General features: G+C 40.1%; 2 protein-coding genes across 5 annotated transcripts in view; one reads left to right on the top strand and one right to left on the bottom strand.

The window, feature by feature from the left end:
* The window catches only part of Rars2 (arginyl-tRNA synthetase 2, mitochondrial), a 40,882-nt gene extending 21,789 nt beyond the window's left edge, over positions 1-19,093 (bottom strand). Inside the window, exons 1-7 of one of the 2 annotated variants that reach the window (XM_032904608.1) lie at positions 18,991-19,093; positions 16,211-16,284; positions 12,713-12,815; positions 10,580-10,663; positions 7,565-7,662; positions 4,847-4,902; positions 1,651-1,734 (exon numbers count right to left, since the gene is read on the bottom strand). In XM_032904608.1, coding sequence (XP_032760499.1) covers positions 1,651-1,734; positions 4,847-4,902; positions 7,565-7,662; positions 10,580-10,663; positions 12,713-12,815; positions 16,211-16,284; positions 18,991-19,026 — 535 coding nt within the window. In that variant the 5' untranslated portion in view covers positions 19,027-19,093. Of the gene's footprint in view, positions 1-1,650; positions 1,735-3,764; positions 4,036-4,846; positions 4,903-7,564; positions 7,663-10,579; positions 10,664-12,712; positions 12,816-16,210; positions 16,285-18,990 lie in introns of those variants that run through there. The other variant, XM_032904616.1, reaches the window with a different exon arrangement.
* Orc3 (origin recognition complex subunit 3) overlaps positions 19,072-25,572 on the top strand; it is a 54,934-nt gene continuing 48,433 nt past the window's right edge. For all 3 annotated transcript variants that reach the window (XM_032904574.1, XM_032904583.1, XM_032904594.1), the window contains exons 1-2: positions 19,072-19,152; positions 22,504-22,558. In XM_032904574.1, coding sequence (XP_032760465.1) covers positions 19,129-19,152; positions 22,504-22,558 — 79 coding nt within the window. In that variant the 5' untranslated portion in view covers positions 19,072-19,128. The remainder of the gene's footprint in view (positions 19,153-22,503; positions 22,559-25,572) is intronic.

The raw sequence follows: 25,572 nt of genomic DNA on the forward strand, positions 1-25,572 counted from the left end.
TCTACAATAATGGCTGTAGTGAGATGCTGGCAGATCATTAACTACAGAATCCTTTCTAGGAAAATACTACTGAGAACCTTGCAGCCAGAGTCTGATGAGTACTTGTCACACACTGTTCCTGCTGTGACTTGTTAGGCCAGCCAAAGGAGTCTTGATTGTTGTACCCAGAGTTTCAACCTTTGGCTACCAGCTGCTGTGAACTGACAGGGATTTTTGAGACAGAGGGTGTGTTCTTTGTGTCTTCTAATAGTGAGCAGACTATCAACAGGTTTAAGCTCTCTTTCTACAGTCTGGAAACACTTTTAATAACCAAAATAATACTACTCATAAGAGAAGCATAATTTCTTAAGAAAAACATCTCATAAAAAAGCTTCTTTGGAAACTATACGCATCTGGAGAAGGCTTATAGTATCACCTAGCTTTGCTATTAGTACTGTAAGCAGAGTCACTCATCAGTGAGTGGATACAAAAACAGTTAAGGCATAGCCTATACCCTGAAGAAATTAGCATCTTGTGGGGAAAAGAGCACACAGAGCACTAAACAAAAGTCCTAGCTGGAGAGTGTAGAGAGAATCTCTCATAAGCATCACCTCCCAACAAAAAGCTTACAGCCAATGAGCTGAGACAGAAAATAGGAGGTGGGACATCTGTGCATAGAGAGAAGCACAGGAACATGGGGGAGGACAGAAGCATGGCAGCTGAGGTAACCAGTCACATGGCAGAATTAGAATAGAAGAACGATGATTAATATATGAGGGAGTTGGAGAAGAGCCAAAGTTTATAGCCAAGGTATTTGTAAATATAATTGGTGTCTCAGAGTCTTTATTCTTGGAGCTTGAGGACAGGAGGAAAAAAACCCATTTTTACAGAGCAGAGCTGCCGTCTAGGAATGTGGTGCTCCATAATGCAAAGGCCACATCTCTCTGTCATGGAATATAGCAGTATAGCTCGATCTTAAAAACAGTACAAGATTGTGTTCCACGTGCGAGTGGTCCCTCACAGTGTTAACAACGCCATCTGCCTTGCCCTCCTCATTCCTATGTGACTGGGTTCTATGAGCCACAGTGCTTCTGAATAAACTGTGAGTGACCTTAGACATGATTATGGCTTGCAACCCTTCCCCTTGTTTCCTGTGACCTCCGTCTACTCCACTGGAGAGTTCAAGAGAAAGCTAAAGCATCACACGTTGTTCACCTCTGGGCTACTCACTAACAGAGTCCTGAGTTTCAGAGGTGGTCTGGGGGTGGGGAGGTGGGCAGGTATTGGAATTCATGAGATTTAAAAAGGGCAGGCTGTGGCCAAGGCTGGAGGACATAGTTAGAGACTTGTTTCATCCCTGTGTGTTCATTTCTATGTTTAGCCAATAAAGGTAAGCTCCTCTTCAATAAAGGCTTAATGTATATGTTAAGTATACTGATTTATTAGGTACTGCTCTAAGGATGCCAATTAACTATATGGTGAGATTTATATAGAATATGTAAATATTCTCAGTGGGTGTACACATACTAGGTTCAATTCCTGGCATCACAGATACATTACATTGTTTAATCCAATAGGGATTGTCTACATCCCATACAGATGACCAAGTGACATCGTACCTGAAACAGTTAAGCCACATAATAAAATGAAAAGCATGTCAAACATACTTACCAAACTGCATGCCCCAATCGCCAATGTAATTTATTCTTGTCACTTGGTGTCCTAAAGCTTCTTTTAGATTCGCTATGAAATTTCCTAGTCATAAATAAAATATAATCTTATATTTATTTTTATCCATTTTTGGCTTTAAAACTTCGTACTTCTCTATTATCAAGTTATAATATAGAAAAACCCTTTTAATTTTATTTTAAATAAAATTTGTATATTTAATAAAACAGTCTTTTCTATTAAAGCATTCATAATATGTTAATTATACCTGGATATGAAGTAAGGAACTAGAGAGATGTTATTCCAAAGGTCCCCATAGTTTCCTGAGAAGAGAATGTCCTTCCGCATCACTGTTGCCACTTAGAAACACATTAGCGTAATTACTATTCTTACTAATTCCCAGGACAAAAGAGAACAGAATCTTAGTAGTGAAGGAATTTGCCATTTAGGGGCCTAGAGAAATAGCCTAGCTGCTAAGATTATTTGCTGCTCTTCCAGAAGACCCAAGTTCGGTTCCAAGCTCCCATATCTGGAAACTCACAGCTATGTGCAGCTCTAACTCCAAGGCATCTGAAGCTTCCCATTCATGTACACGTGTGTGAGTGTGTGAGTGTGTGTGTGTGTGTGTGTGTGTGTCCATAGGATGTGTTGACTCCATCCTAATTTGTCTGTGTCCTAAAGAAGTAGGCTGTACCCTGCTCTGTTTTTCTAAGTAGCTCACATAATCTTTTCAAGTACTGAAGAGCATCCTGCACAAGCCTATTCCCTAAGAGCGCTCACTGCTCCATAGCCTTTACTTGCACATTCTCCCGATGCAGGTTTGATGTCCAGTATCTGTTCTACTCAACTGTCTACCTGCCTTCAAATACTGCAAAAACTGGAAACCTAAAGGATCTTCTTTCCCAGTCACCAGAGTGTCTTATAATTAGGTTGCAGAAATCCTCTAAGATTGGACAGTAAGGCACACTTTGCATGTGATTTGGCAAAGGAGTTGCTTCTCCCCCCGTCTCCCGACAAGCAGTTATGGAACTCTGGGGCATTTGTTTTGCTTTTCTCCTCTCTCTTCAGTGGCACCTGCTAACACAGGTTCTAGCACCATGTCATGACCTCTAAAACAACTGAAAGACAGGCTTTGGTGTGACCTCTGCTGTCTGTAATGGACTGCAGAAGACATGATATACACAGTGACACTTTCTGAATCATGGCAGTGACACTAGAGCATGGAAGCAATGGCAGAAGAGGTAGGTTCTCCCTTGTTCACCAAAGTCTGTGGGACACTCCTTGGTGTCACTCATGCCAGCGCAATTAAAAATCTCTTTAGTCCTCCCAATAACTCTGCATGTCATTCTAGATTCTATAATACATTATTTCCTGATTTAAATATAGTGGCTTGTTGGCAAACACTCATAACCCCAGCACTTGGGAGTTTGAGGGAAGAGGATTGCTAAAGTTCACGCTTTGTCTGGACTATATAGTAGATCTAGGCCAATCTGGGCTACAAATGAGACCCTGTCACAAATCAACAAGAGCAAAACATAAAAAGCCTAATTTGAATTACAGCACCTCCCGTCTTTGCAAGCATCTCTAGTTCTACAGCTTCCAGATTTATATAGTCCCAGCAGGAAGAGTCTCTTCTTGAGCTGCTACCAACACTTCCTTAGCAAACTGTTATCTCACAAATATACCTAAATATATGTATACGGCTCCTAATTGGACACATAGGTCCCAGTCACAAATACTTTATCCAAGTGATCTTGGGAAAGTTACTTCTTATGTATGAATCTCTCCTTCACCAATCTTAGCTAACTGTACTTACTTACCAGACAGAGCTACTGTGACATTAGTGGGGAAAATGTATATCATAGTTGTAACTGCCCTGTGATGTTCAAACTCCTGAGAATCTATTCTGTCCCCACTGCAGACCCAAGCCGTAGGCTCTTTGAGAACGGGCTGGCTCCCTAACTCCTGACAGGGAGAGAAGAGTAGCAGTCCATGGGTGTAAATGCCATCCCTGCGAAGAGCTGGAAGGTAACTCATCTCCAACAGAAGTTTGTCCTATGCTGTAAAAGCACTCATGGGAAAGAAAGAGAACTGGAGTCCAGTGACAAGAAACTCACAGGCTCAATGGGAAACTCGAGCCGACCACCTCCACATCCCAGGTTGGCTCAGTGGGAGGTTGTGAGTGACTTGACGTTGCCACTGGCTGCTGCTGTCTGTTCTCACACTTGGGCGTCTCGGCTGAGGAGACATGGTTGGGAGCTCTGTCAGCTGGCTATCTTAGGAGAGCTTACCAGGTGAGTTTCTGCTGAATGTTCTGAGCATCTGGCTTGACCCTGCTGTGGTCTTATGCTTTCTCTCTCACCTCCCACTTTGTCTCTTCCTCTTCTTGCAATTTATTCTCTTACTGGCTATATACTTAATAAATGAACTCCAATTCTAATATTGCATAATTCTAAGCTCAGGTTTGGATTACAGTACTGCAAAGTAATTTAAGTAGTTGGAGGGCAGAACCTGAAAGGATGGATCAGTGGTTATGTTTGCTTTGCGTGGAGTTCTTGAGAGCACTAGAATTCCATTCCCCATAGGCGTTGGGTGGCTCATAACCACCTGTAACTCAAACTCTAGGCTACAAAACAGCCACCTCTGGATTCTGTGGGAAGTTCACACACACACACACACACACACACACACACACACACACACACACTTAAAACGACATATTATACACTGAAGCTTTACAACAAGCAATGGTTTTAGTATTATTCATTCTAATATTCCTAAAATTTCTTTCAGAAATTTTCAGTCTTGAAAATTACAGTTAAGTGCTGAGAGTGAATTTATTTAAAAGAAAAAATTATTTGAACAACAAAAAAATTTGAAATATCTTTGCCAATCTCACAGAAATAATTTGGGACCATTTTTTAATTTTTTTGTCTCTTTTGGTATTCCATATGCATAACAGTTAAAAATCACAAAACATACCATTGAAAACTGATTTCTAAATCTTTTTCTGTTGAAATAAATTTTGGTTTTTAACATGTAAACCCATTTTCCAATTTAGAGCAACATTTACTTAGCATTATGCTTATATAAATTCACCTTTTCCTTCCTTTTCATTTAAACTCTCAGCCATTTCATTGCATTCTTATTGATGTCACCAAAGGCTTGTTTAGTATGTTCTGTTGAAGGCAACACTTACCTATGATGGTGGAGCGCAAATGACCAACATGAAATTTTTTGGCAATATTAGGTGAGCTGCAAAAATTGCAAGAATATTTTATTTCAATAACAAAAATTTTGAGAATGAACTAGATAATGTGTCCATAGGCTGGCATAATTAGGGAGCAGGGCTTTGACAATTCAGTAACACTGAGGATGACTTAGAATTTGAAAAGAATCACCTTATTACAGACAATTATTGATCCTGTGATCCATAATGTAGTTTGATATTCAGAAAAGACACACTTAGGAAACAAATTACTTTAAGATTAATAAGATAAAAATGCTGGAGAGAAACTCTATGTTCTATAGTATCAAACATTAAACTAAGGTTTAATTCTTTATATAAAAATATAAAAAATGTCTTATTTGTATGCAAATTAGCAAATGGTATGTTTTTATGTAAATTACTGTTTTAAAATAAATTATGATATGTCATCACTAAATGTTTAATTTATGTTCCTGTTTTGTATTTTATTTACCTATATACCCAAGGTTTTATAAGAATTCTTAGGCAGGGCCAGTAAGGTAGCCCGGTAAGTCTCAGGCTTGCCTGCTGACAAGCCTGAACGAACACCTGCGCTCTCACATGTTCAAAGGAGAGAAGTGACTCCCACATTTGTCCTGTGACTTCCATGCATGTGCCATATCATACAAATGCTCTCTCACACACATACAAACAAGTAAATGTAAGCTAAAATAATTAAATTTCTTGGGCAAAAAGAGGTTGGAGTAGAAGTTTAAGAAGGCCTGTTCGGGCTCAAACACATGGACCGTGGTGTTTCCAGCAATGCTTGCCTGTGCTGCACTGCAAACTTCCCTGCAGCCTTGGTTCTCACACACGTGAGTGAGCGCTGCACCACACAGCACACGCACTCTGCCGATGACTCAGTGTCCTTGTCCTCCAGTCTGAGGGGGTGGTTTGAAGCCCTCTTTCCCTTTGTCACACAAACCAATCTTTAACCTCAGTATTAAATGCTACAATTCCATTGCACAGACTGAACAGATACGCGCCTGCCCTGTAGGCCGAGCAGTGGATCAGCAGTCAGCCTCAGTTACAGTTTTAAGTTTCCGCTCTGCCCTTAGAGCCTAGGTGCAGAGTACGTGTGCGATTTGGAAAACCCTTCCTCTGACTGTCCAGTTTGTAATCATAACTAAGTTTTTAGAAATTACCTAAGGATCAAAATTGAGGTAGTAAACACAAGACACTTCCCATAACATTTTTCAAAAAGCTGTTCTGCTGTGAATCTGATCTCCATGTACCAGGCCAGGCCTGCTGGTCTGCTGCTGTAGATGCTGAAGATGAAGAGGAAAGTGTATTCCTGGCAGCTACCTCACAGCCAGGGGGGCCTAGTTGGTGAGTTCTAGGCCAAGTGAGGGAACCTGTCTCAAAATCAAGGTGGATGGCACCCGAGGAAAACCACCACATAAGGAGACACCCAAGGTTGACATCTGGTCTTCATAGTACATGTGTACATGCATGTGCACCCATACTGACACAGAAATACATGCAGAAGATGGAAAGGCACTCTAGGGAGTCTTATCTTTCTAAGTGGGAAAGTAGTTCATTAGGATTCTTCATCTTCTGAAAGAAAAATACTTCTGGTAATTTTCTTCACTATGCAGCTACCCTGTGAAGATCTTAATTACTGGGTATCAGGTGTAATTCCAGTGCTCCTATGGCAGACAAGAGGTAAATAAAAGAGGATCCCTGAAAGCCTGCAGGCCGACTAATCTGGCAAACACACAGGCTAATAAGAAACCCTGTTCTCAGACAAGGTAGGCTAAGCGTACACCTATGGGTGTCCTCTGACCTCCACATGCACAACACATTCATGAACCCACACCACACACACACACACACACACACACACACACACACACACCCTCACATAGACAATAAAAATGAAAGATTAAAACAAAAAAATCCTCGAAGTTATTTTTCTGTTAATAAAAACAATCTAATTACAATTGAGAAGCTTTGTTTTGTAGTTGGTCAGTTATGTTAAAATTCTTAATATAGTAGTGAACTATATTGTCCTGCCTTACAAATTAACTGAAGTGAAAAACCAGTTCTAAATAAAAAAAACAAACAAACAAGCAAACGAACCACAGTACTTGGGCTGCAGATAGTGAAGTGGTTTGCCAAGCGAGCCTGGGAGCTGGGTTCAACTCTCAGCACCTAAATGAAAGCCCAGGGAGAGAACAGACTCCACAAAGTACTTCCCTAACACATGTGCTGTAACATGCACACACGAAATAACAAATATAATCATTAAAGCATTGAGTATTTAATTTGGAAAAACACCGTGATGAGAGTTGGAGATGTAGCTCAGTTGGTAAGAGCACTTCTCATGCATGAAAGCATTTCCGTGCTCCAAGCCCAGCTCTGTGTAAATGTGCCTATAAGCCTATCCCTCAGGAGGTACAAGCTCAGGAGGTCAAGGTCATCACTGGCTCCACCTCCAGTTCGAGGCAGCCTGGAACACAGGAGATCCTGTCCCAAAAAAGGAAAAGGCAAAACCATCCTGGATTTTGTCATTTTTATTCATGGTTTAGTGATTGATTTACCGTGATCCTAACAAGATAGTATCACTCATTTTCAATTTCCATTCATATTTCAGTGAAAACTCAATCACCAAGGTATAATCTCCATCCTATGACTGGGTTAATCAGTGCATAAGGTCAATAGTCTTACCTGAATTCAACCACAATCCTCTTCTGGGGAAGATCTGAGAAAAGCTCACTTTTTAACCCGTATTTTGAACCATCTTCAGTTACTTGCTGCAACACTGCCTGGAATAAAAAAGGAGTGGGGTTTAGTGATAATAAAAAAGTACATAAATAAGTAAATACTCCTAACTACTGCATTACTGAAAACTAAATCTTGCTGACTTGTTCTTTCTAATTATGCAGCTTAGAATTGTAGAGGACTGTCAGCAGCAGCAGCAGCTCTGGTTATCAACATCGCTTGTTGCTAATTCCTCGTAGGGCACTTATAATGTGAGGTAATAGGGTAATGGACTATTTTGGGACTATAAATTCAGTTTACTAAACAGTACAGTAGCCATTGATGGCACTTAAAGATCAGAAACCTGAAACTTGTGAGGTTAGACTAACTGCCAAAAGTTCCACAGAAAGAGTAATACCAGAGCGAAAAACAAGATCAAACCAGTTACTGAGTGAAGAGTGTGTTACAGAGACAAAGGAGGGTTTTATATCATTAACTCATTTGATCCTCACAACAGTTCAGAGGTGAGCACTATCTCATAAATGAGGAAAGAAGAGCAGAGGTTAATTTTCCTAAGGTTATAATAGCTCAGTTGATAAGAGAAGATTCCTCAAATGTACAGATCTTTGTGTCCTAACTCCAGCACTGCATAGACCAGGTGTGGCAGTGCATTCCTATAAACCTAGCCCCCAGGGTGTGGAAGATCAGAAACTCAGGTCATCATTAGCCTCACCTCTAGTTCAAGGCCAGCCTGGGATACAGGAGATAAGAACCCAAATAGCAAAACTTCTCCCAGTCAAGTGAATGTGTTAATTAGTTACTGCATGCCTGCTATTAACTTTTATTTAGTAACAGAACTATAGCATAGTTCAGAATCATGCATTGCCTTTGTGCAAGTTACAAGACATGGTTTTATGCAGGGTTTTATTTGTTTTTATAGGATTCTCTTAGTTATGGGTAATTTTAATTTTTCTTATTTGTATGAGTGTTTACGTGTCTACTATAGGACCACATGGTGCCTGTTGCCTGCAGAGGCCAAAAGAGTAGGCAGGGTTCCTGGGAGCTGGTGCTAGGAATTGAATCTGGATCCTCTTAACCTCAGTGCCATCTCTCCAGGCCCCCAATTGTTTGATTTGAAATTACTGTTTACTCTTGTTGGATTTGCATTGCCAATTTCATCTGGAGCCTTAAAAATGTAGTGTATGGCAAGAACTTTATTATTAAGAATTAGTCTAGCATGGAAATGAGGTAAGGCATATGGTACATGTTTGTAACCCCAGCAACTCAGAAGGGGGCCAAGACAGGATGAACCTGAGGTACTGGCTAGGCTGGGCTACACAGTGAGGCCTGACTCTGTTTTGTTTTTTAACCCACTGAGTCTAATTAATGCTGCCTGTGCAGTCTCTGGTGTGTGGGCATCCAGTGCGCATGTTCAACCTACCAGGGGCCACACCTTTGAAGAAAACTAACTTTCTCTTTTATAGAAGCTCTCAAATACAAATAAACATTTTTAACTTCAAAATGTCTAGGCTGTTCCACCATGTTCTAATAGATAAAAGCACTTGAATCTAATATATTTACCGATGTGCATGTTTGAATATAAGCTGTACTCACGTAAATACTCACGCATGAAAGGTTTTAATCAGAAATGAAGTCTTTGACATTTCCATTTTGGAGCTGAAGGAACTCATAGACACTCCGACAGGCTGTTACTCTATCACTGTCCTTCCTATGGATGACATGCGTGTTTTCTAATTCTATTGGTTGATGTTCTCTTTCCCTGTCAGCAGGACTTTATGTAATTTGCCACCACCAACTTGCCTGGTCAATTCTTTAGTATTAAAATCATTATCTCTATGAGTTCATAAAATAGATGTAGCTTGGATGTATTCACTACCTATAGGCAAAACTTACTTAGTGATGTCACAAAACAGTTCCTCCTCTTGGTAGAGCATGCAAAGTTAGATTTACAAAAAAAAAAAAAAAAGTGCAAATGGAACTTGATTTAAATCACCTTTTTCTTTTCTCCCCCTTAACTGAATTAAACATCAGTAGATGTTACAGATTCTCCTGCAGATGACTTGAAGTTGTTGGCAAGTGTTAAGTGTGCTGTCTAAGTAAGAGTCCTTCCCACCATTATAGATGTCCCACCTCATCTAGCCACGGGAATATTTGTGGTAACCATTACAATGGGACATCTCTGAGTGAGGTAAATTTCTACAGTTTCTTAATTGGAGGAAAGTATAAAGTTCATGGCCACTGAAATTTTAGATTATTACATAAACATGTATTTTTCCTGGAAACACACACACATTTTCTCTTTCAGCTAAAGTAGATTTAAAGGTAAAATTCTACCCCTCCCCCCTCCTACATAAGGAAAAACAAAAGAAGGACAATATTGCTGTCAGGAGCTAAAAATGTGGAAGGCATAGTTGGCAAGATTCATTTCCACTTCCATAAACCAGAAAAGACAATAAAAGCATCATTTAAAAGTGATAAATGATAAACTCGGTGAATTGCCATGGAATGATTTCAAAGGACTCTGTGCTTGCGGCTGGTTCTGGGTATACGTTGAGACCCTGTAGGAAGTGGAGTAGACTCGGGAGATAAGTACACTAACAGTTTGTAGGTTCTGCTTTAACAAACTCAAAATAAATGTCCTTATCTGCTGGGTGGATTTTGACTAGCTGACTTACTTCAGAATGAAAGTTGACTAAAAAAATAAAACCCCAATGATCTAAAAAAAACAAAACACTAACTCTGTTCAGAAGACTGAGGAGCTAAGGCAACAACAAACAAACAAACAAATGCACCAAGAAAGTAATATACAACTTCAAGTGTATTAACTTAAGGCTGCAGTCCAGACTAAGGAGTCAATTGGACGTGCATGGGTTAGAGGAGGAGTAACAAGTTCCAGAGCTGGAAGATCAGTGTGGCTAACATGGGAGAAAGCACAAAGACTAGACTATATACCATTCTTACCTTTGTTAATAATGCTCTGTTTATTTTGAAATTTAGAGTCCTTGGACCAGCACTGATGGCTGTCACCACTGTATCACACTTAAGCTGAAAAATAAGAATCACGTAAAACTGGTTACATCCTAGAGCCGACCTAATGAGACACAGAGCTCTAACGGCATGAAACTGGCTCCCAGGACGGCAGGTGACTCAGTTCGCAGGCACTGCAGCTGGGCCGGGACTTAGCCAGTGTTTTCTGTCCCACCGTTCTACTTACACAAACATTCTCTTTTCTTTTTTCCCTCACTAAAATGCTGTCCTCCCTCCCTTTTCCTGTTCCTTCACCTCAAATTTTCCCATCTATCATACAGTAAACACTTTATATCATTTTCACCTATCATGAAAGCCACAAATAGGACATGCTGTCAGGATCTGCTGCTAAAGCACTCGCACCAACACACACAATGCAGCTTTAAAGTCTGTTCTCCCTGCACGTGTTCATTCAAACCCTGTGACAGTCTATGCAATTAGAGATACCTGCTGTCACTAAGAGCAACCGATCTTTATTTCTGAGAACTTAAAAGACACGGAGTGCTTAGGGGTTGTAATTAGATTAATTTTACTTCTGGTATACATCCTGACTTAAAAAAACAAGACAAAATTTTAAAAAATCACCAAAACAGGTGATCTTATAATGAAATCACAATTATTCTGTTACCAAAGCTTCCCGAGCAGTCATTTTCGAATACACCTATTTTCCCAATAGTGACTTTCACTGTTTCAATTTTTAGAGTTGTTTGAGCAACATATAACCTTATAAATAAAAATTAAAAACAAACAAAAACCTTTTCCAACACGCTTTATGCCAGCAAACAATTTAGATGTGGTCAATCCCTCAATCTACTCCACCTATGAGAAGGAACTTAGCAACACACAAAGTTTACTAAATCATCTAACTTCTCTGCGAGCCTTCCATATACACTATTTCTCCTCATAGTTCTCAAAAACTTATTTTAAAAAATTGCACCCCGGGGTTGGGGATTTGGCTCAGTGGTAGAGCACTTGCCTAGCAAGCCAAAGGCCCTGGGTTCGGTCCCCAGCCCCGGAAAAAAAAAAAAAAAAAAAAAGAAAGAAAGAAAAAATTGCACCCCACTGTTCTAATATATCAAGCTTATTTTCCTAGATTCAAACCTTTAGCCAGGGTCTGGGGGTTGGCTCAGATCTTAAGAGCATTTACTGGCTGGTCTTCCAGAGGACCTGGGCTCGATCGCTAGCACTCGAACTGTCTGTAACCCCAGCTGCAGGGGAGTAAGTAAGTCTGTCTTTAAAAGCCTATACACTTTTGCAGGGTGATGGTCACCAATGCCTTTAATTCCAGCACTTGGGAGTCAGAGGCAGGTGGATCTCTGAGCTCAAGGCCAGCCTGGTCTACAGTCAGGGCTACACAGAAAAACCTTGTCCTGGAAAACGAAAACCAAACTAAAATAAACCAACCAAGCAAACGAACAAAAAACACAAAAATGTATACAGTTTCAATTGGTAAAATGTAATTAACATTTTAGTCCTGTGGCTAATAAAAAACAAAATACCAACTAAACAATGTTAGTACATGAAGTGTGCTAATTATTTTTTATTGTCTACCTGATATATACCTAGTCACCTAAGAAAGGAACCTCACTGTCCAGACCATCCCATGACCATGTATGTGAGAAACTTCTTTGATTGATGACTGATGTGGGAGGGCCCAGCCCACTGTAGGTGGCACCATCCCTAGGCAAATGGGTCTGAGCTGGATAAACAGGCAAGCTAAGCAGGAGCCCGAGAGTCTGAGAGCAAGCAATCCTTCAGGGAATCTGCTTCAGTTACTGCTTAAGCTCCTGTCTTGACTTCCCTCAGTGATGGACTGTTACCTAGGCAAAGAAACCCTTTCTTCTCTAAGTCATTTTTGGTTATACTTACGACAGCAACAGAAAGTACACTACAAGAAAAGAAATTCTTTACAGCTACTCTGAAAGCCACTAAGCCTCACAGCACACAGTTAAAATGAACAAAGATGTCTTAAATAAGAAACTGTATTTGTTTCATTATAGCTGGGTTGCTGTAGAGCTCTGCCCTTCTTTAAGTGCTAAGCTTTATTATAATTTGGAGATAAAATACCTTCTCTGCCAGTCTCTGGGCTTGATCTTGAGTGTCTAGCTGTGACTTGTGACTGTTCTTTTCTAGCAAGGAATCCACAGAAAGCTGAAAATCTGCCACTTCTCTAAAGATAAACAGTGAAATGGGATGTTACAGAAATATTACCTGTGCATTCTTTATGAATACCTTGAAATTAAAAGCCAAGAAATACAAAACTTTCTATTTACTTATAACTTTTAAGTTTTTGGTTATTTCATAAAATTCTTGTGTATTTCCTAAGCGTAGATGTATATCTTTGAAACAGACAAAGATACCTGGCAAGTTGGAGGCACCTAGTAAGCAGACTCGGAAAGGCAAGTGTTTCAACATCTGCTATGAAGCTGCTTCTCCTGCTCTAATAACAAGAGCAAAATGGGGTTTTGTTTGTGTCTTTCTGTTTGTTTGTTTGTCTGGCTTTTTAAGTCAGGGTTTCTCTGCATAGCTTTGGCTGTCCTGGAACACATACAAACCAGAGATTTGCCGGCCTCTGCCTCCAGAGTGCCGGGATTAAAGGTGCGTGCTACCACAGCCCAGTTACAAAAAATGTTTTTAAATTGTTTTATGTTTCAACATGAGGGGAAAAAATGTCATTCCTAACACTCAGTTGTTCCCTAGAGTTACAGACACATCTATCTGTACTTTTCATTAAATCATGGTTAAACTATTAAAAACTACAGTGGAACCAACCAAAGGACCAATCATTTGTATGATGAGAGAATCTGTCTGCAAGAAGGGAGGGAAACAATCGAGGAGATGTATCCGGTCATTCAAACAGTATTAGTCTCCTTGATAAAAACAAAACAAAACAAAAAAAATCCAGTTAACCTTATCATACAAGGAAAAGAAGATTTAAATTTGGGAAAAAGACTTCACAGTTTGGACAGTTACCTGAGAATGGCTTGTCTTGTCTCTACAGTTTTCTGTGGGTGTGACAATTCAGGTTATTTAATTAATAACCTCACAACTACATAATATACTGACATCTTCTGGTATTCAGAAGAACCAGTAAAGACTGGGTGTGTGCTGGGTGTGTGATGATTCACTCCATTTTCTGAAAACAATTAATTGTAGAAATTCATCTAAGGCTTTGATAGTTTAGTCAAGTATTTGAACCAATTTATGGGCAACTAAAGAAATTTGCTTAGCAAAAGAGGAATAAAGCATAAAGTATACAGAAGCAACAAACAGGTTTTTAAAAGTTAGAGGAAATAAAGAAAAACTAATGAGTGCTACTGTTATTGTGATGATAGGGGTTTGAGTACATCAAGGACTGAATTACACTTTCTTGATATAAAGCTAGGGTCCTTTAGAAAAGATTTAATAGGGCTTCAGTCTTACAAGCATGGCTCTCAAACATCCAGGAAGACTCAAAGAATCCTAAGCTGCTAAAAAAGTTTCTTTAAAAATTATTAACAGAGCTGGGAGTGGTGGCGCTTGCCTTTAATCCGGGTGCTATGAAGGCAGGGGCAGGTGGACTCTGCGTTTGAGACTGAGTTCCAGGGCAGTGAAGGCTACAGAGGAACCCTGCTTCAAACAACAACAAAGAATAAAAATACACATGTGTTATTTTATTTTCAACTGAAACGAGTAAGGTAAAGCCGTCCTGTCCCAATGTTATTGTGTGCCTGCCTGGTCACTTCTCAGCCTTCCACCCCCAACAGCCATATTCATTTTGCTCCTGCTTCTGGGACTGTCCTGGACACTGGCTGTGGCCTAAGCATATCATGTAGTGCCTGGAAGACACTGCTGACTCTTGCAAAGAAATCAGATGTGGCTGGTAAAACACACACTGGTTTTGTTTTAAAACTGATGCACCCTTGAGCTTAAGCACCAAGAGTCTTTTCAGAGTCACAAGCCATTCTTGGTTTGGCCACCAATAAAAAAGACTTAAAACTTTCAATTGGGTTAATCACCATGGTTGTCAATAACTACCTTGTGTGGATCACTTCAACATCAAAGTTTTGAATTTTCTAACTAGATTGCCAGATATACTTTTGTTTTAAAACAGTGGGGAAAACAAGCCTTTTAAAAGATGTAATAGCTATGCTTTGAAATCTAGTGGCTATGAACATAATCCAATGTTGTATATTGGCCCTATGCACACAGTGGTGGTGCTCAGTGATTGACATACAGATTTCTTTAAAGTAGGTCTTTTTCTTTTTTCTTTTTTCGACATGACTCTACACAGCCCTGGCTGTCCTGGAATTCACTACATAGGCCAGGCTGGTCTTGAACTCAGAGATTAGTCTGCCTCTGACTTCTAAGTGCTGAGACTGAAGGCATCCTCCACCACACCCAACCCCATTTTCACTACTTTCAAAACTGAGAATAGTGAGATTATCAGTGATCTCTAGTCTGTGCTTTTTCTTTCTATTTATTTCTTTTCTTTATCATGAAAAGAGGAGTACTCACTTCTCCCTCTCACCTGAAAGTCCAAATAAAATTCAGGGAACAAAGGATGCACTGATACTGAGAATTTTATATTCCATCATTAGAAACCTTAGAGCTAAGAGTCTGCCGTGGGGCACACTTCCTATCAGTAGCTGATAGAGGGCTTCTGCAGGACATCTTGGAGATCCAGTCTGCAGAAGCTTGGGACTCTTGCATATGGTGGCATTCTGGGTCTATTCATCCTCCACGCACAACCATATTGTAAATCATTTCTATATTGCGGTAATTCCTGTTACAATGCACATGCTTTATAAATAGTGTATTGTTTCAGAGATAATATGAACAATAACTTTGTTTATGTTTAGTGCAGATGCAATTTCTTTTCTATGAACATTTTGACCCTGCGGCCTAAGGTAATACACCCAGGTGTAGCCTACATTTTGTCCAAGTACTAAAATATTTTGCCAAAATGATAAATTAACAGTTAAGTTGATGAGACAATAGAGGAAGATATTTTTTCCCTCTACCTAAGAAAACAATATGTGAGGCTGGAGAGATGGATCAGTGGATAAGACTGCTCTTCCAGAGGTCCTGGCTCATAACCATCTGTAATGGGATCTGATGCCCTATTCTGATATGTCTGAAGATGGCTACAGTGTACATATACATAAAATAAATAAATAAATCTTTTTTAAAAAAGAAAGCAATATGGATTTTATATAGCTCTGATTCTCTATCATTTGGGAGTCGTCAAATGAAACAACACCACCAAGTAGTACAGAAAGTATGGTACAATAGTATTCAAGCATCAGATATGATACAGTCTCCAATATTCCAATCAGATTAGAATATCCTTCCTAAAGACTGATATGACTATTGCTAGCATAAATAAACATGAGAATAATTAACAAAACGATAGCACATTCACAACAGAATACTTAAAACAGAACTAGAATTTTATGACATTAATCATAGTAAGTTGACTATAATGAATCACAACTTTCAGGACTACTCTGTAAGTTGAAGAGTTAAGTAAAATTGGATCGCCAACAAGCTCAACAATTTGAGATCACTGCAAGCATACTTAACTCTTTCTTTGAAACTGGAACAGCAGATATAGACTTAATCAAGCTTTCTGGTGGAAGAGCCAATACTCTGGAAAGCTAAAAGAAAAAAAAAAAGAATAAAACGGGATAAAGTTGTTGATGTATCTATTCCAGAGTGAATGGAATGCTTACTAGCAATAAAGGAACGCCATTAACACAATAAGAATGAGCCCAAATCATCATCGTAAGTAAAACCCATATTAAAGGTATTCAACTTATCTGATACTCTCAAGTAAGGATCTGTGACTGCCAGGGCCTTGAATATGACATAATGTTTTGATAGTAAAGTATCAAGCAGGACTGCTTGTCCTTCAATGGATTTTATATTTGTCAATTTAAACACATATGTTAAAAAAAAGCAGATTTGAATCACTGAGAATCCAAAGGTGATTTTCATTAAAAGAATATTTATCCAGTAGCTAGTCTGTACCAGGGAGTATTCTAGTCACTTGCCCTGGGTTTGGTATGTGTGAGGCCCAAGGTTTGGTCCTCAGCACACAAACAATAAGCAGAAATGAACACATTTATATTTCCAGGAAGCTTCTTTCACGACTGTGTTAAATTTGGTGGTAGAGACATTTCCATGTTTTGAGTAATTCTCTGTTACAGGCACACATTTTAGGCTTTAGTTATTCCTTGGACATGTGACACATGAACGAGAAAGAACTCTGTTGAGCAGCCAGAGATCATTACAGAAAACCACAACTAGTTGAAATGCGGAGCTGTGGAGCCCAGCCTCAGGACTTTGGTTCAAGAAATTTATTTGAGATGACTCCTGGGGACTAAGGTGATATATTGAGAGTGAGAGGAGAGAAGTTACAGGAGATCGTACCCCCAGAGCTGGAACACGGGTAAGGTGTTTGCCATAAAAGCAGGAGTAGGATGTGGGTTCAGAACCCTAGCGCCCCTGTAAGAGCTGAACATGGGTACATGTTTCCAGTACTGGAGCTACAGAGAGGACCAGACAAGGAGGAGAATGTCGGGGTTGTGGGGTTATGATAAAAATACACTGCATGATTTTTTTTTTTTTTTACATAAAAAAGGAGGGCAGGGCTGAGCCAGTTTCAGCAGGCCAGTTGGCTGGCTTCCTTGAACATACATAAGACAATGTTACCCAGTTACAGGAACTAAGTTGTAAATAAAGAAGGGCTGTTCCTACTTTAGGAAGGAGACCACTCCAGACTGTCCCACAGACAAGGAATCCCGGTATAGGTAACCAAGAAAAACTGCAGCTACGTCTTGGTGACGGGAGTGAGGATTCCTGAAAAGAAGCTGTGTCTGTGGTAGCTGACTGACTAAAACTTCAGTGACTGTGGAGAGTTCTGGATGCGACAGACCTGGAGCCTAATTAATTTCATCTGGGCATCTCCTACCTTTGCACCTAATATCCTGCTACTACTAGCTAGAGCTAACGTCCTGACAAACAGATAAGAACCTTCTGGGAGTGTATTAACAACAACAACAACAAAAAAAAAAAAAAAAAACAAAAAACAAAAAACAACCAACCAACCAACCAAACAAACAAACAAAAAAAAAACCCCAGTTTTTTACCAAGCAGAGGGCTCAGTGGATAGCAGCCGGTGTGTACACAAGTTACCCCCATCTCGCTGTAACTAACCTCTCTGACGGTTCCATCAATCTAATTTTTAAATGCTTTGATTTATTACTGTCTTTGTCCTGTTCCCATGAAACCTCCACAAAACTGCTTCCACACTGCACCTATGGATATTGGGGAAACATCAACCCATGTCGCTGGCCCAGTCAGTCATATTGGCTCCAGCATATGCCATCCTTTATTCTCTTTGAGTCCAGAGCTGTAGATCACTGTGGACAGTAGCTGTGACAGGTGTTCATTTCCTTGCCATGGTAAAACTACAAGATGGTCACATAAACACAAGAACAAAGAATGCATAGGGTAATCAATGGCGTACAGATCGTGCCAAGAGCTTAAGAACAGCAAAACCTGCAAGGTCTAAGGACAGAGCTTGCCTTCTCGGGATAAAAGTCAGCAGAGAGTCGTGGTTTACATATAGAAAGGCAGGTAAACATAGAAAAGGGTCTTCAAAGCATGACCACTTCCTTAATTGAACAAGTAGTGCAGAAAAGCCTGTGGTCGTCTCCCTGAGATGGGCCTGAGTCTGTCCTAGCACTAGCAAACTCCAGGCAGGATGGGCTGCTGTGACTATGTGAAGGGTATAGGTCAAGTGTCTTTCTCCACCTTATAGGAACAGACTCTCATCCAACCAGACGCTGGATCCAGCCTGTTTCTGTTTCCACCACCCAGAAGTGTGGTTTCAGACTTCCTTAGCCATGCAGGTTTTTCTACATAGGTTCTGGAAATTCGAACTCATGCTTGTATAGCAGGCACTTCACCCACGGAGCCATCTTCGCAGCCCTTAGCATGAATTTTAAATCATCTACTTTATTCAGTGGTTTCCAAGACTGGATTTAGAGCTCTTTCTCAGAACATGGTCTACAGGTTTACTAAGCTTTTAAGTTTCTTATTCGAGGTATATACTACCAGATTATTCATGAAATCAGATAAAGAGTATAAACGAACAGGAACGTTAATTTCTACAGGGTCTAATCATGGCCCATGGACAGTCCGCCCAGGTTAAAGCATGAAGAACGGGAAATGAGAAGACAGGGAGCACCCAGTGCTCTCGAGTGTCTTCCTACTCCGCAACTCAGGGAGAAGGCAGAGCCGGCCTAGGCTGCACCCTCCGGCCCTGGCTCCGGCTGGTTCGCCGCTCCAGACAGTACCTGACAGGCAATCGACCTACGAAAGCCACACGCCATGCCTCCTTTTCCCGCAAGCCCCGCCTCCGCGCCGGAAGTCGCCTCTGCTTCCGCCAGGGCGCGCGGAAGTGTATAGTACGCAGGCACACGGGGCCGCGGACTATGGCCACCTCCTCCGTGTCCAAGGTACGTGGGGGTCGCGCTCGCCGCGGATTCGTGGTGCCTATTTGGCAAGTCCGGCGAGGTTTGATGGGCATCAGCTCTGGCTCCGGGAAGAACTGGACTTAGGCGATTTGCCCAGGTTCGGGTTCGAGGCCAGCTTTGTTCTGGGGAACTAGGCCGTGGCGCTAACGCTAGGAGACCGGCTGCCCCAAGAATACTGCGTTCTGTCTGTCGCCGCTTTTCCCACTCTTCCCCCCAACCCCCAATAAGTACACACTGTGCGTTAAGTTACCGAAATACAGACGTAAACAAAATAGCTTTCTGTACTCAGAAATATTATTAAGCAGCGGATCTTGAATTGGCGAATTAGCAAGGGAAAAGTTCTAAGAGAAGAGGGACTAATCAAGATTGCTAGACTAGAGAAGCTCTTGGAGAAAGTGACAGTTCGGCTAAGATCTGAAAAATCAGGATCTTGGAGGGAATAGAAAGCATTGTTTGGGAGAGCAAATAAGATGCTCTTTGCCTTAGAATGTAGAATTTAAAATAGCATACCAAGTAGTGTGTGGAGAAAGCATTAGAAAAACCCAGAACAGAAGTGTAATTCTGATGAGTGTTTTTGTGGGGATTATGGACTACCCCGATGGCAAGAGAGTGTTAGTCAAAATGTAGTTTTTAAGAGGAGAAATCCTAGAAAGATGGCTTAGCGGTTAGAGCACTGACTGCTCCTCCAGAGGTCCTGAGTTCAATTCCCACACGGTGGCTCACAACCATCTGTAATGGGATCTGATTCCCTCTTCTGGTGTGTCTGAACACAGCGACAGTGTACTCACATACATAAAATAAGTAAATAAAATCTTAAAAGGGGTGGGAGAGCTGCACAGCAGAGCCAGTGAGAAGAGTTCTGGCCCACAGGGCAGAGTGAACCAACCCCTTCAGCGCTTTTACTGGATGAATACTCGGGAGGACATTGATGTGGTCTGCAGTTTTGGCCCACAGTCCATTAGGCCCACAGTGAGTGTTTAGTTCCTATAGTTTAGGAAATGGATAAAACAATTTTTTTTTTTTTTTTTTTTTTAGTTTGGGCGTTCCTGAGGGTAGATGGAGCAAGATAGTCAAGACTATAGAAGCAGGTCACTTTAATTCTAGAAGCCCAACTACCACTTAAAAGAAATTGTCACAGTTCAGCCAAAATGGAAACACTTTACAAATGGTATGACTCTGGCTGAGGGTTAAGACATGTAAGAAGTTTCTTAATGATGAGAGGTAATGGTGCACCAAATATTTAATTTTGATTAAAATGCTCTATGACAAGATCACCCTCAAAGACTACGTTTCAAAGAGAACATACACTGGTGTAATTAATTTATTTGGAGGCACGTTCTTTCTCTCTATGTGCTTTTATTGGTTTGTAGTTCTATGTGTAGACCAGCCTGATCTTGAACTCACCTGCCTGCCCGAGCTTGCCAAGCATTAGAATCAAGGTGTGCACCACCATACCCAGGTCCTAGTTAAAGATTTTTGACTGGCTGATGCTAGGAAAACAGATTTAACGGCACTGGTGTTTTTATTGGCTCTATTCCTATATTTATTTTTTCTTTGGCTGCAGAGTTCCAGGTCTTTTAAGAGCCCGAACTCCTAATCCTGTTTGTTGCTTAAAACTTCATCTTTTTTTCTCTTCTGGTGGTGACTGTAACACTGTAGACTTTGTGCACGCTAAGCAAATGCTTTACCACAGAGCTGCTTCGTCAGCCTTTTCAGAAAATGAGAAAAATTTTTTTTCAGAAAGCCATTATTTTTTTCAGAAAAACACTTTTTTTTTGTCCTAACAGAAATGTCCATGTTGATAAATGATCATGAAAGAAATATTATATAAATAAGAGCCTTTAAGGACAATTTCCAGAATTCACAGAAGTGCCAACGTTTTATTTTATTTTTCTCCTTAAACCTATCAAGTTTTTTTTTTTTTTTTTTTTTTTTTTTTTGGTCATATTTTTGGCTGATGGCTTTCTGGTCTAACACGGTTAACCATATATGGTTACATTAATGTCCGTTGCTTATATTCATATCCTTGTGCTAATATTTATTATACTACTATCCATTCTATAACTCTGGCTACAACAGGTCTGTATGGAGAAGGATGCAGTAATAAGCTTGTTGGGATACCATTCACTCCTTAAAAATGTGTATGAGTAATTCATAGAGTTTTACTAGTTGCAACTATAAGACGATAAGTTAAGCTTAATTTGGAACATGAAATCCACATGGCTACTTTATATTTTGCAAAGCTGTTTAACAATAGTCTGCGATGACTTTTTTTGGTCATATTTCACTTCTCTTAATCTTTCATTTTCTATATAAATGGAAATCTTAAGAGACCATCCATGAAATGTAACTTTCATTTTGGCAGAATACACCACAACTAGAAATGTGGGAGCAAAGTTTCAGTGTTCACAGGTAATAGTAGGAAACTTAATGTAGCTAGAAAATTACTTAATGAGTATTTATCATTCTGTGTGCTGATGACCTAACGTATTTATTTGTTAGTACTGTTATAAACATCGAGAAGGCAGTTATTAATAAAATATATCTGTGTTGTAAATGTGCTCTCAATTTACCAGGGAGACAAAGCAAAGATGTTTGCGTACTGAGACCTCAGGAGAAGCATTTCTGATGAGAGTTCAGGAGGGTCTCCTACAGGAGCCAAGGGCTTGGTTTATTTGCTTTGGTTTGGTTGCAGAGTTAGGCTAGCTACAAACTCATGTAAGGGATTTTCTATCTCCACCAGTACTCAGATGGCAAATGTCCAAACCATGCCTAGGTTTTCCACTTGGTTTTTGAACTGTATAAACCAGGCTAGCCTCCATTATCTCAAGTGGATCACAGATGCTCAGTGACGAGTCTTGAGTCCAACTGTGATGGGTAAATGGAAGGAGTTTATTAAGTGAGAAAAGATGGTAGATGAAACAAGAACCAAAACCATCTACATACATCCTGGTTGTAGATACTTAGCGCTAATTAAGCAAAAAATCCCCTTGGAGTGAGTGTTTTTAACTTAATGTAATTTAATATTCACCATTAATGTTACATCCCTTCTAAGTTTTATGAACTTGGTCTATCTCTTAGAACAGGCCCTAAAAAGTGTGAGAACTTATTGGGTTGAGGAGAAAGAAATGGATAAAAATTTCAAGACTTTTCCCTGTCTGTGTTTCAAAGAAAAGTGATAGGATTTCTTAGGAACTGAAAGCTGTGTCTCCCACCCCAATTCTGCCTTTGAAGGACTTTTGTTGACAAAGTATTTGGGTAATTAGATTTGCCTGCTCTGCCTGATTTAACCTTGTACTTTACTCCCCCTTCCCTCCTTTCTTTTATAAACAGGGCTGTTTTGTGTTTAAACCAGACTTCAAAAAAAGAAAGATCTCTGTGCCAGTAGGTAAAGTATCATAAGTCCAATTTGTTTTCTTCCCCTAGATCTTCTAAAACTTAAGTGATTAAAAGCAAATTTCCTCAATTTGGAGATGATTGAATGTATGAGAAATAGTTTAAAGAAAAGTAAGGACTTATTCCTTCATTATATATGGAAGACACATGCCATACAGTGGATCTGAAACCACCAGTGATATAATTATAACAAATATATTTGGTAGTATATTAAAGCATTTACTGTGTGCTGGACTGTTGTGAGCATTTTAGTTCGTTTAATCTCAGCTAACTTTGGGGAGAGTAGTTGATCTCCATTAACATATATGAGGGTTTCTGACAGAAGAAAGAACGCTGTCTTACAGTGCTGTAAAATCATAGAGCTGGGATTTGAACCTATCCCCTGTGACTTTAGACCCCATGCTCTAACCACTGCTTTAAATGTGAGGCGCATATTTGCATAGAACTTTATGTTGGATTTCAGTTATAACGTAAGATTTATTTGCAGTTTGTAATACCCATGTGTCATATGTACAGCAGTATAATTTGAGCATTATTTAGAATTATTAATTTTTCTTTCAGTATGCTGGCTTAAGACTAATGTTTTGCTACAGTACAAAAGTGTTTAGGGAATTAAGTTACAGTAAGAGATGGGATGAGGGAAATAGGTTCCACTTTTTAGCAGCTGCCTTCTCTGTATTTGAAGCAGACTGATCGGGGAAGGGGTATGGTTTCTATTTTGCCCACCATATATCCCCTGACTTGAAGAGATTAGATAATCCCGAAGCAAACGCTGGTACATTGTCCCACCTGATAGTGTGTTATGGAAGGCTGCACATATAACAAAACAGTTGGTAGAACTGGGCAGAGGACTGAGAAGAGACACTGGCGCAGGGGCGCGCGCGCGCGCGCGCGCGCACACACACACATACACACACACACAGTGCTAGAAGCTGGGGTGATGGGGAAGCCTTGATAGCGTTTGTCTGCCACTCCTCCCACTGTTGTGTTGTGACCTGACTTCAAGGACTGAGAGAACTGATCCTCACAGGCTGGAGTCCCCCTTCTAAGATCATCTTCACTATGTACTTTGGTAGTAACTCAGCAAGCACAGGACTCATGCTGTAGTTGCTACGTAACATTTAATCACCTTCCTACCCACCATGGAATACAGTGACTTTTTTCCTTTCTGTTTAAGGCATTTGCTTTATTACTTAATAGAGTGCCATAAAATCTCTCTTTGTTTTTTGCATCTTAGTACAATAACTTTGCCATCTTGATATTTTAATGACTTGATGTAAAATGCTTGGCAAAATTAAGATACTTGTGGAAACCTAAGTCAGCTGTTATAAGGAGGAATGCATATTCTAAATTACCAGCTAAAGGCGTCACGCCACCAGTAGGATGCTAGAGGGAAAGCTTTGCCTATCAAAAGAAGTGAGTGTTGGAACAAAATAGAAAGCTAAGGATGTAAAATACTGATTGAAGGGAAGGAGGAAATTGTAAGGAACATAAGATGTTTGAGTAAAGGAACAAGCCACTACTGCTTCAAAATATGATTAAAAAATTATCTAGTTATTTAGGGCCTAAGCTATCTTCAGACTTGGAATAATTTTGCAGAGTGCTGGGTTTTACATTTATCTTTGGCCTGATATGAATTTTTATAACCACTAAATTTTTTCCCTTATTGTAAGTATCCAGCTAGTTTACCAGTGTTAATTACTTTTGAGAAGTGCCAAGATCACTATTAATTTTATAACATGGTTTTTTTCTTTTGGATGTTTTGGGATGTTTAAATTTTTATGTCTGTATCTTTGCCTCTGTGTATGTGCATCCATTCTGTGCATATCGGGTGCCTGCTGCAGAGGCCAAGGGAATGCATTAGATACCCTGGAAGCATAGCTGCAGATGGTGCAGCCACTGTGTGGGTGCTGGGACTCAGACCCACGTCCTCTGCAAGAGAAGCAAGGGTTTGAACTACTGTGCCACTTCTGTGCCCCGCCTTTCTGTTTGAATCAAAGAGTAAAATTGTTTGGTGGCTGTAGAATGAGAATTGTGCAGAAGTAGAATTGAACAATAAAAAGTAGTTGCAATCTGCTGTTAAACTAACAGAGCATCTGAGATGAACAGGGGGTGGGGTAGTCAACGTGGAAGCTGCTGCTGTGTCCAAATTGGAGGCCACAACCCATTGCGAGTTGTGAAATCACTTGAGTGAACTGTGAAATAAGACACATTTGCTGTTATAGGACAAGGTAAATGTTGTTTTATGGGCCTTTTGTTTTTGTGTCTACTGGAAATATATTTGTTAAATTTTCAAAATAATATATTCATTGATAATACATTTTTCAAAACTATTGCAATAAAAATATTTTGACAAAAAGGCTGTCTGGAGAGAACAGTTTTTAAAGTATATAAAGAAATACACCTTAGGGCAGAGGTAATACCCAACTGTTAGGAGCATTGGCTGCTCTTCTAGAGGAACTGAGGTTGATTCCCAGCTCCTGCATGGCAGCTAACAATCATCTATTAGCTCCAGTCAAGGGCACTCAAGACTCTCTTCTGTCTTCTGCACCTTTTAATAAAATTGAATTACAAAAATGAAAAGAAGGGTCTGGTGAGATGGCTCAGCAGTTAAGAGTTCTGAGTTCAGTTCCCAGCATCCACATGGTGGCTCACGACCATCTGTCTATAAAGGGATCTGATGCCCTCTTCTGGCATGCAGGTGTTCATACAGCAGAGCATTCATACATACAAAAATTAAGTGGAAAAAAAGGGTGGATGGTGGTGGCTCATACCTTTAATCCCAATATTTGGGAGACAGAGCCAGACAGATCTCTGAGGTCAAGGCCAGCCTCCTCTACATGGTCAGTTCCAAGATAGCCAGGATTACCTATACAGAGAAACTCTGTCTTGAAAAGCTAGAGGGTGGGGTAAGTGAAGGAAGGAGAGGAGAGAAAAAGGGAGAAGAAAACAAAAGACAAAAGAAAATAAAGTAATACTCATTAAATCAAAGGCTGGACTAAACTA

The sequence above is a fragment of the Rattus rattus genome, chromosome 1 (assembly GCF_011064425.1).
Source record: "Rattus rattus isolate New Zealand chromosome 1, Rrattus_CSIRO_v1, whole genome shotgun sequence".
In the NCBI taxonomy this organism is placed as follows: Eukaryota; Metazoa; Chordata; class Mammalia; order Rodentia; family Muridae; genus Rattus; species Rattus rattus.